This window comes from Symphodus melops (assembly GCF_947650265.1).
Source record: "Symphodus melops genome assembly, chromosome: 7".
Classification (NCBI taxonomy): Eukaryota; Metazoa; Chordata; class Actinopteri; order Labriformes; family Labridae; genus Symphodus; species Symphodus melops.
This window is the reverse complement of record NC_136697.1, coordinates 8,879,315-8,891,029: the sequence shown is the minus strand read 5'-3', so window position 1 is coordinate 8,891,029 and position 11,715 is coordinate 8,879,315. Positions and strand designations below refer to the sequence as shown.

The 11,715-nt window shown below is 39.6% G+C and overlaps 1 protein-coding gene across 1 annotated transcript; it reads left to right on the top strand.

Annotated features, from left to right (window-relative positions):
* Positions 1 to 7,194: 7,194 nt before the first annotated feature.
* On the top strand, positions 7,195 to 9,017 carry LOC306827191 (putative neuropeptide Y receptor type 6; the record flags this gene model as incomplete). The annotated part of the gene is made up of 2 exons (XM_079348861.1): positions 7,195 to 7,601; positions 8,294 to 9,017. The coding sequence occupies 2 exons, from the start codon at positions 7,195 to 7,197 to the stop codon at positions 9,015 to 9,017; spliced, it is 1,131 nt and encodes a 376-aa protein (XP_079204987.1).
* Positions 9,018 to 11,715: the final 2,698 nt, after the last annotated feature.

The following is an 11,715-nucleotide window of genomic DNA, read 5'->3' as shown; positions in this document are numbered from 1 at the left end:
GGAATCATTTGGAGAATTGATAAGGAATTAGATTGATAAGCAGAACTGATAATGGCATTGATATTGATAAAATCGTATCAATTCCCACCCCTACCAGTTTCACTCAAGTCCGGTGAAACAAACTGTGTCACCACCCTTCCCTAGCTTACAGAGGATTTTCATGAATATTACATGCTGCCTTCTCACATCAGTTTAACTTGACTTTACACAGAAATATTGCTTGGGAGCTGGTTAGCATAAGGCTGTTTTAGGTCAGCTGAAAAGTGGGTCTATTTGTGTTCACACATTCAGTTCATCCTGAAAATTCTGGTAAATATTGCACTGTGCATTTGAAAACCCAATGGTGATATCAGTGTGCTTACATTGTTGTGTTAATTTGGTGAAGTGATTGCATTATGATGCTGATTTGAGTGTTTTCAAGTGAGCTCATTTAGCTCAAAGAGTCAGTGAGCATATAGCATCAGGCCTATACTGGTCTGTAAGCACGGCTGCAGAGTCTTTGTCTGGAACTTCAGACTTTAGTGAAAAGCACCAGTGAGGTCTGACGCTCTCATTGAACAGGACTGTAGACTACATCCTGAATGCATCAGTGTGGTCAGCACTGTGCATGCATGGATTAGCATACAAATAACTGCAGACTTTTACAGTCTATAGAGGTGACACTTGTTTTTATTTATATATTAACAGCTCACTGGGTTTGCACCTGTGACTGCTCATTGTCCTGACACTTTGTGGGTGTGCTTGTGGAGAGCATGGGATGTAAAGAGGAGGAGGGATGCAGGCAGGACCGCAGGTGTGCCCTCTCCTCTCCTCTTTATGCAGCACATCAGCTGATGGCGAGCAGAGGACTTTTCCCCTGAGCAGGTCACTCTTCACAGTAAGTGATGCACGCACGTCCAACCTCTTTGTGTCTCTCTGTGGCTCTCAATGTATTCCACACTGTATTTACTTTTAAATTCTACTTCTAGTTCACAGCTTGGCAAAGAGACACGCCACAAAAATATGTCTTTATTTCACAAGTTTGACTCTGTTATTCTGTTATGATAAAATCATTTTTATATCATATGTTTCCAGTTGATTTTCTTGTGACCCTCTGATTGAATATTGTGTTACACATCTTTGTGTTCGTAATGCACTTTTTAATTGTGATAAGAACGTTGTACTTTTGTATGTGTTACTTGTGTATGTATTATGTGGATGGTCCTACGGTGAGTTCATATCCCTGTCATGTGTGAAAGACTTCATGCTTGGAGGAAATTCTGCCACAATTGAGCCTTTGGAAGGTCTTGTAACATTGTATTAGCTGTTGCTAATCATGTCATCATCCAGTCCAGTTAAGTTTCATATTCATGCAAAATCCCATTACAAGAAAATATTTTTTGGGAATGCTGTAAGAAGAGTTTTCTGAGTTGAAATATCAGTTCATACTGCTCGAGGATTTACTTTGACTTTAAAAGAATTACACGTTATTAGAAGTACAACATGACAACTGTGTTACATAAGAACCTTAAATCCTCTTGATTAAAGCAGCAGGCCCTCTAGATGAATACAAATAAGAGAAACATCATGTGAAGTCTCCATCCTGTTCGCAGCTCTGTCAGGCACTCCTGTAAGGCGAGCAGAGGGGGCTACAGCACAGCATTTAAACCACAAGCTTAGAAAATCATTTTAAATGTTTGTTAAATGTTTTTTTTTCTTCTTTTTAACGGGATATGCAAATGTAGTACACCAATAAAAGTGATAAAAGTTACAACAGGAGTCTGTAACTTGTTTTTTTTTTTTTTTTAGTTGTGATAACTTGCAGCAGGTCAGAGTTAAATCCTTGAACACACATTTAAGTGTTTTTTCCCCGACATAATCAAAGCTTGATGATTGTGTTTCCTGAGGAGTTTGGTTTTCAGTGAATATCTTTTTTAATATCTTGAGACGATAAATGAAAGGATGAGAGAGAGAGCAAGAGAGAGAGCATACGGACGAGTGAGGGGGCATTTGAACACGGACAGAAGCGGAGGTCAAGAAACCCAAACATCCTTTGCACATCTGCTTTAATTTAACTCAGTTTACAAGAGAGATGTCTGAACATCACTGCACACTGCAGTTTGATGCTGTCTCATATAAACCACTTTAATGTGCGCATCGATGTCCCGCCTTCTGCCCGTCATCTGTTAAATGATTTAATCATCACTCGGTTAGGCTACATCTATGTGAAGGATGTCGTCCATTGAAGTGTAAAATAAAATAAAATGTTCATCTAACGGCAGGAAGAATGACATCATCATCAGCGGTGGCTTGTGCATTATTCTCCGAAGGGTGATTTCTTAAAGCTGGCCTGACACCAAACAGCACTTCTTCTTAGTACATTTTTACTGCCCTCTTTTTGTAATTTTATTTTGTGTATTCATAACTGACCCTTTTTGATTTTGTTCTCTTTTTCGTTGTTCTTTATTTCTCTTAAAAATATCTTATTTCATTTTATCTTTTCATATTCACAATTGAGCTGTTTAGATTTTCTTCTCTTTTTTCTTTATTTCTTTCTGTTATTTCTGAAAGCCTCCTGTGGACAGATGTTGTAAATTAGCCTTTTGCTAATAACACAAAGATTAGTTCCTCTAGTACTTGCGCATGGTTAAATGTTACAATACAAAAATGTTATTGTATGTCCATTTAAAATAAACAAATACAAAAATGAACCAATCTCAAAGCCACAGACATATTTCAAAGTTGGAATAAAATATTGAGAGTTTAGCTTGTTAGGGTGAACTCCTGTGACTTCTGTCACTTGGTGTGAATTGGTCATCTTCCACAATTCCATAACAGTTTTAAGGATCTTGGTGTTCCCATAATATTAAACATGTTCATTTGGTTGCAGGTTATTAGTCTTTCCAAAGCAAATTGGTTGTCATTTTTTGGGTGGAACCAGAGGTGGCCAATCAGAGTCCTAGCCCTGGCCACCCCTTTGAACACGCCCCTGCTGATAGGTCCACCAGTCTGGAGAACACTTTTTCAATGTCTCAGTTTTGTCTCCCAATTAAAAGCATTTACTTAGTCTTGTTTTGGTCTTAGACTGGGTAGACTCTGGATTTTACAAGACCACCACTGAAAGGCTATTTATCCTTCAGAAGAAAATTCACTTCTGAAACCAAGGTGCTACATCCATTTCTTCTACAGTCCATTATTCTTTTTTATATACATTTGAAAAGTTACGATTCTTGTATTCAAAAAGCCCTTTATGGAAGCAAGTGTTTACATCTGTTTCTCCACAAGAGTTTGTTTGTATCTCAACAGGTCCCCTATCTTCATCTCAAGAATACATTTGCCATGAATCAACTTTCTTACTCCTTCCTCAGAAACCACAACATGGGTTGGTTGATTTATTTGACTGCTTCAGAAGCTTGTAACTCCATACTTTATTCAGGGGTTTGACTGAAAACAACCAGTCACGAAAACAGCCAGTCACAGCTTCTAAATCACTTCAGTCTGAGGTGTCTAAAATTAAACATCTAGTTCAGCCTTGTGTTGCTCATTTTTGTGTCCCTGAACTTCTGAGCTCATGGCTGCCTCTGCTCGTTTGTCATGCAACATCATTAAGCATTGTTTCCACTGCTAATGCTCTACACTGCTCTCTCAGTTACTGTTGTAATAATAAAACACAGTGACAAGAAAAATGCATTTACTCTGCTGTCAGCTTCTGTAACATTACAATATGTAAAGTAAGATTAATGGCTGAAGGCAGGGTGCTAATTTGTTATTTCTCCTGTAGTCACATTTTGTAGTCACATCTATCATATCCTTTCTTCTTCAACTCACACAGTTAAAAGTTAGTGTTGACTAACTGAGCTGCCTCACTGATATTTCTACTCTGCGTGTTAAGTGCACATTATGATTTTTTCATCACCCTCCTCCAAAGATGAAATGTGGACAGTCATGTTTAGCCTGAGTGAAATGCTGCATGGTAGGGACAGATGGATAAAGGAATGAACAAGCGCTTGTTCATTTGTTGTCCATCTGTCCCTCACACTCTGATTACAGACACAGCTGATTAGAAGTAGGAGTAATGATGCATCCCACCACCACACTGGTATTTTCATATTACATTGATAATTTCACAAGTTACAGGTTAAAACACCTCAATGGAGCAGTGAGAAACATTCCTGATAATTGAACAATAATTTATTTTGTCAGAGATAAAAGAGACTATGAAAAATAAGTCAATAATCTGTGGTGCGTTGAAAATGACTTTATTGTAACTTTATTGTGAGCGTACGCTCCTGCAACAGAGTGGCGCTTGAAAACAGGTAGGTTTATTTATGCAGCTTTATACTTACACAGCTGGAGAAGTCTCTAGTTTTTGTCTCTAGTCTTCTCAAGTCTTGAGTACAGACAGCCAAGTCAAAAGTCCTAAACATATATTACGAGTCCTATGCACCTGATAAGCAATCTTCACGAAATGAAATGCTAGAGAGTAATACTATTTTAAATTAACACAAATCATGAATGATGATTGAAAGATTTAATAGCCGACTACTCTAATAATAACTTTATTTATAAAGCGCTTTCAAACAAAGTGCTGTACAGGTACTAAAAACATCTAAAATAAGATGTTTTAATTTAAGTATTTTATAGTCCTCGTGCTAAGTTATATGGTATTTCCAAAGCATCATCAGATACAGGATAACAGCCTGGTACGGTCACTTGTCTCTTCAGTTCAAATCTCAGATAACTCGTCTTATGCACACTGCACGCTTTGAAAATCATTGGTGTCAAAAAACATCTGTCTCTATGAGCAGTCTGATGTTAGACAGGGACATAACATGATGTCTGATCTTACGCACGTTCTTAACTCTGCGTTTCAGCTTTTACCCTCTATGAAAAGACTCTGAACCACTTTCATCATTAATCTTCTGAATAACAGAAGTGTAGGATGATCCCAGGAGGATCCCAATATGTTTCTGCTGCAAGACGGTGTTTTTTGTAGAACTGTTGCATCAAATGCTCTATGTTTTGTATGCCCAGTTAGTTAGACAGAAACTTCACTTAAGACTAGTCTAAAGACAAGAAACACTCAAGAAACAGTCAAAACTGAGCACAGGTTATTGAACATGATCTGAGAGTAAACACTGATTTGGTTTGCCAGGTGTGGCTAATGTTAGCAGTGCTAGCTCCACGAACCCTTGATCCTCTTTGCAGGTTACCGTCCACATGTCTGTGCTGAATGTGGTTGTGCATTGCTCCAGTTTAAACTGACACACCATACATCAAACTTTATCTACAAAATCTCGATCGAAATATGGCCAAATCAGTTCTCACTGTGAGATGCTATCATAAAATTCTGGTTTACATCTGGGCAGAAGAGCAATGAGAGCAGGCCCATTAACTGAAGCCCCAGCTAGTGGCACATCATTTGACAGACATTGAGGGCCAGCCAGGGGCATGTCCAGTCCAAAAATGTAAAACATGTATGTGTGTGTGTGTGTGTGTGTGTGTGTTATTTATAGACAGACAAAATGGAGGACAAAGTGTGGTGAAAGTAATAATTGCAAAGTGTATGTGAGTCAAAACGTTTAAAATGGCTTCATTTGCACGTAGAAATCGCGCAGGGTTTTAAAAAGAGCCTCATCTCTAATCCCTCTTCAAAGTGTGGTGGTTTGTTTTGCTCGGGATGTTCTGCTGGGATCAGCACCGAGGAGTGAAATCGATCTGTGAAAAGACTCATTACATGGCAGAAATGTAGGGCTATAAATGTGTGTAGTTTGTGTGTTTGGGGTTGAAGTATCGAGGAAAAACATTAGACGTTTTGCTCGGACATTGATATAAAATACATTATTCAGGGATTCTTCTCCAATGTCAGCAATATGATGGCCAAATAAATGGCTTGTTGACGTATGGAGATATTGTGGTTTGTTGAATTGTAAATCTGGGTCTGCTTTCAGTATAAACTGCACTTCTTCCTTCTGCACAGCTTCTCTCTGTGTGTGTTGTTGATCCCCCGGGAAACAACCAGGCTCCAGCCTCCTCTGTCTGTGTGACTCGTCTGCCCGCAGAGGTGAGTCGTCTTCATCGTGTCGTGATTCTCTCGACTTGCTGATGTCACAGTTAATTAGGTCTCCTGGGAGAGAAAAGGGGAGGCAGGGGACTAAACTGTCTCATCTAAATCATCCTGATTGTCAGTCATGGGGAGAGCCTGGTGAGCTCTAAATTACAGGTGATTCAGGGAGAAAGTAGACATGAACCATGGGAGACAGTTGATTATAATATGAGGATTCAAAACTATAATCATGTGGTGTGTCTTCTTATTCCGCCTACCTTGCTTTCAAAAATGTGGATAGAAATCCTCTTCACCTCTGTAATACCCTTTCTTCATTTCCTGCTCACTTTCTCTTCTCTGCTCCTGCCTCATCTCAGCTGTAATGTTTTAGATTGTTTCTCGCATTGTCTCCTCTTGACTCCTACATCACCTTCAACATGTTCATCCACCTCATCTGGCCCTTCCCTCTTCAACCCCAACATTATATTAGAGGACTGCCTCAGCTTGGTTTTTCTGTAAATCCTAATGCAACATCCTCAACCTTCTTTGTCCCAAATAATCATCTGTTTCCTCAATCAATTAATCATCTTTTTTTATATATGCTAACTGCTATTGACAAGCAGAATAGTGGGGCAGAACCAGAATCACTGGTTCAATGAAGAATACTCTTCGTCATAGGTTTAAATATTTGTTGCACTTGTTGTTTGTACCGTTGTATTCTGCGATATTGGTTCTGCACTTAAGCTTTAATTCCCCCCATGGAGACATGCAAAACAGAACCTGAATCTACAGTAGTGATACGGACATCTCAAGGAAACAATTCATGCTAGAATATAAAATGCACTGACTGTAGATGGTGGAGTTTGGGTTGGTTGGAGGGAGAATTGCACAGCAGTGTGTGGCAGCACAGCGGATATGATGCAGGAGGTGTGAGAGGCAGAATGGTTTAAATACAGCCTTGTTGTCAGAGTGTGATAATGATTGGTTGGCATTAGGGCAGTTCTGAGATCAGCTGATGGCAGCTTGCGGGCAGGATACCTTATTCATAAGTAATATCAAGCCAAGAAGGGGAGCTCTTTTCTCAGTCTTCTGTTTCTTGTTGTCAAATTATTGAACAACTGTTAACAAGCATCTTGTATGTCTGCTCCTATTAGAGCCTCGTCCTCACCATGCCTGCCATAGTCAACCTCCTCTTCAACGTCGTTTCCACCAACACCACCATCTCCTTCAAAGTGATGCTGCCCATGTTCAGCCTGATCTCTCTCCTGGTGGGTGTCAGCGGTCACCTCTTGCTGTGGTTGGTGCTGGTGAGAAACCCTCGCAGTCGCACGAAGCCAAGTTCTGTCCTGCTTCTGAACCTCAGCCTGGCAGACCTCGGTGCCCTGCTCACCCTGCCCTGCGTCCTCCTCAGTGCGAGTTTTCAGGACTGGCAGCTGGGTGGAGGAACCTGCGTGCTCTTGGGGTTCATGACATCAGTGACAGTCGGGGTGGAGATCTTCAGCTTGGCGGCTTTATCGGTGGTCAGGTATCGCATAGTTGCACCACGGACGAGGCCACCTTTTAGCCTGGCACACGTGTAAGTAGAACCAGAAAGATAAGCAAGAATGAATCCTATTGACCACGTAGTAAGATAGTCCACAGATGCACAAAATGTGTATTAATCCACTACGTTACCTACACTGTACGTGTGGAGTCCATGCAGGCTGATAAGTCTTGCAAAGCTTTGTATATAACTCAACATGCAGCCCATTCAGGCCCCAGCTCCACATGTGCTTAAATAGTTTTTTGAATGTAAAAAAAAGCAACTCTTCACTCCATGCCAAGTCATGATGCCAACTTCATAAACTAACAATATGTAAATGTTGTGTTGAAGCTTATCATGCTGCCTTCAAGTGGCTCTAAAAATCATTGAATTCATATTGAAATGTTTAAATGTTTCATGCAAGCATTCTTTTTCCCCTCCCATCAAAAAAACGTCTTTCTCTGACAGTTGCTTTAGTGATTCTCTTATCTAACCAGACATCAGCATGCATGTAAAAAATGCCAAAGTCAATCTCAGCAGACAGACAACAGGAAATCCTGAGAAGCGTTCGCAGCCTACAAGGTCAATGCAGACATTACGCTAATCCTATCAAACCAAATTGTCAGTGTTCCTCCCATCAGACCAAGCTTTATGTGTTGTTGCAGTATATATTGACCTATACTTTAAGTACAGATGTGATCCTCGTGCATCACATATGACCCTCTCTGCCCCTCTCTTCTCGGTAGGCTTTGCTCTGTTGTGGTCATTTGGCTGGTCTCAGTAACCATGGCATTACCCAAGGTCACCTACATCCACTTCAACGTGGGCTGCACGTGGGCGGTGGGCAGAGACGAGTGGCTGTCCTTCCTGGTTCCTGCGTTCCTGGTTTACTACATGGCTCCCCTGCTCTGTATCGCCGTCAACTGCGGCCTCATCATCTCTCAGCTGCACGGCTGCAGGAGAACTCTAGCAGCCGACAGACGCAACAAGAAAGCCACCGCTTTGCTGATCGCTTCCACGCTTGTGTTTGCACTCAGCTGGTTGCCGTATTACGCGCTTGAGTTTGTTAATGTCATGTCACCTTATGTCAGCTCTGTTGCATCTCCTGTTAGTAGATTAGGGCGTAAGTTGTCTTCAACTTTGTCTCCGTCATATTTATCTGCCACCTCTCCTGAGCCGACTGAGGAGACGGAGACAAGTGTGTCATTGCTGTGGGAGTTAGCGTCCCTGTCGGCTATTCTGTTAGTATGTCTGGCTCCCTGTTGGAACCCTCCACTCTACTTCCTGTTGTCACGTCCGGCAGTTCGTCAGCTCCGAGCTCTCCTGCCATCTTTCTTTCAAAAGCACTTCAGAAAAAAACCTGTGCAGCGCTGGCGTATCGCTCCTGCTCCTCCCACCTGCTTGCCACACCCTCAGCCGTCTGCGCACTCACTCGCTCACCATCCTCTCACACACAGTCTGACTCAGTGAAGTTAGAACAACACGCAAATGTGCTCACTACACGAGTCACAAAACAAATCACTATCGCTTCAGCTCGAGAAAGTTGATGACAAACACAATATTTTTCACATTATTACAAGATCATTTTAATTATTATGGAATACTCATCTATGATTTTAGTTCCTTTTTATGACACTTTTGTATCTATTGCGAAAAATCATGTTGTCAAACATTTATATTTAATTAACATTTCACAAGAGTTTGACAATATGATAAATAATTGTATCATTAATATAACTCTTTTTGTGTAACAATATGAAAACATCTTGCTGTAACAAAGTATCTTGGACCATAAAACATTTAAATATTGAAATGTATTGTATTAAACATGAAGATATCTTGTTACATGAAATGATATATTACAATATTTAAACAATGGACGAATATGTGACCATAGCAACTCAAAATCCAAAGAAATGTAGACATATTATATTCTAAAGCTAACAGGTGTTGTTGTTACTAGAGAATGTGCTGTAATTAAATAAACACATTGTTGTTCTATGTCTAAATAGTGAAGCAGACAGGGAACATTTCTTGTTATTAATTGAAAATGTCTTGGCATGACATGAAGAGCTCTTGTTAAAATGTGTTAATATCCTGTTAGAATAGAATAGTTATGAAATGGAAATGATTTTGTATTAGGGAGAAAAGATCTGGCAGATCATGTAAATAGTTCAAGGATGTTAGCATTAACCAGTTGTTTTTTTATATGCGATTTAGCCCACCTTTGATAGACAACGTTGTCTTTTTGAGCTGTCTGACTTAAGTTTTTGATGCACAATGAGCAGGGCTGAAAGACACAATATCATCACAATACTTTGGTCACCATAAGTTATTACTTCGATTTTAAAAATGTTGCAATGTTACGTTGAGAATTGTGATACAATATATTGGAATTTAACTTTTGCATCTGCATATTATGTTGACAAATGTAAACTACTTACATTTATAACTTTATATAACTTTTTTTTTAAATCATAAAAAAAATCTGTTTATCTCACTTCTCACGTCTTTTTATTTCTATACAATGAAAGTCAAACCCATACTGACCAACACTGTGATCAAGTCAAACCCTGTGAAAGGCTGCATGCACCTCATCATCTGAACTGTTAGTGTTTCAGGCTGATCGAACTGAGCTACGGACAACTGAACAGCTACAGTCATTTTTAACAACACAATATCACCATGCAAAACATCACAATACTATGCTGTTTTGATTTTTCCCTCCACCTCTAGCAATGAGTTAATTTTTCCTTCGATCTATCAGAAGATCCTTACTTTATTTCAAAATGTTTTTTTTTTAAAGCAGTAGGTGAAGTTCTCTCAGTTAATGACAACAAAAATTCTAAATAAAAGTCAAACAATAGTTGTTTTAATTTGAAGATTATTCATGATGAAACAGTTCCATCATTGGACAGCCCTAGCTAAAACATGTAAATAATTTGTGATAAAATGAATATTTTTTGTTTTAAGATGAAAATATGTTATTGAACAAATAGCCATACACAGATGATATCTTACATGTCACGTGTTAAGGTGACAGTGGTCTGTGGGCTGTCATATGATATACACATGTTTGTTTAGATGCTTATCATGAGCACATCCTTTTTGCCCAGTCTAACCATGATATATAAAAAAAGGCTCCAGGCAACAGTGTATGAGCTCCTTACTGGTTGACATAGTGTATCATAAACAGAAAGCTTTATGTGCCATAAAAACTGAAGGATACCAGACTGAGAGAGTGAAATGCTCTGGCAGAGTGACGCAAGAAGAACATTCATTAAAAACTGTTAAAGAGGAAAAACAGCTAAACCAGGCAGTGTATTTAGTCTTTTATCTTCATATCAAAGTGCACATCGCCGTCTACAAATCCAGGTCACTGAACTTAAAGAGACGTGTTTACAGCTCTCACGTGGGACTGCACAAATCTTAACAGCGTTTTTTTTTTTTTCCTCTCAGCGAGTTAAGGACGTATGCTGAACTCACGCTGACTTACACGCACCATCCAAGCAAACATGAATCAGACTCCCTATGGAGCTTTTAAACATTCATGTTAGACTACAATAAGAAAGAGCATCTGATAATAATGACATACTGCAGCATGTGCACAGTAGCACAAGAGCTTTCCGCACAACCTTGTAACCATATTACTAAGCCGTGTGACGCTGGGGGGCACTGCCTGCCTCCCAGTAAAGCTCCTCAGTGTCAGTTTAATGACCTTGGGAAGAGGCCTCCTTGACGTGTGTGAAACGTTTATCAAAGCTGAATTGTTTTTATTCAGGCCTTGAATGAATTGATTATAAAAATCTGCATGGTTTAATGCCACAGTGTAAAGGTTGTGTCATGTAGTTGGAGTGGTCGGCCTGATGTTTGACAAATTGGCTCAGTATAGGTACTTGGACTTTTTGCAGGCTATTCATACTGAGAGAATTATTACAGTGATTTAAGTTTGTTAAGAAGAATTCATCAGCATGTAATATGTCAGTGGTTTGTTTGGAAGCTACAATGGACAATTATTATTTTATTCAAACCCCACAAAAGAACGTATGGTTCATTTGAGCGCCACTTCTTCATTTTATAATTTTATGTTGTTTCATTATATGTTGTGTCCATCCATTCATTATCTTCTTCATGCTGGAAGAAGGCCATGTAGATCAGCTCCAACTTC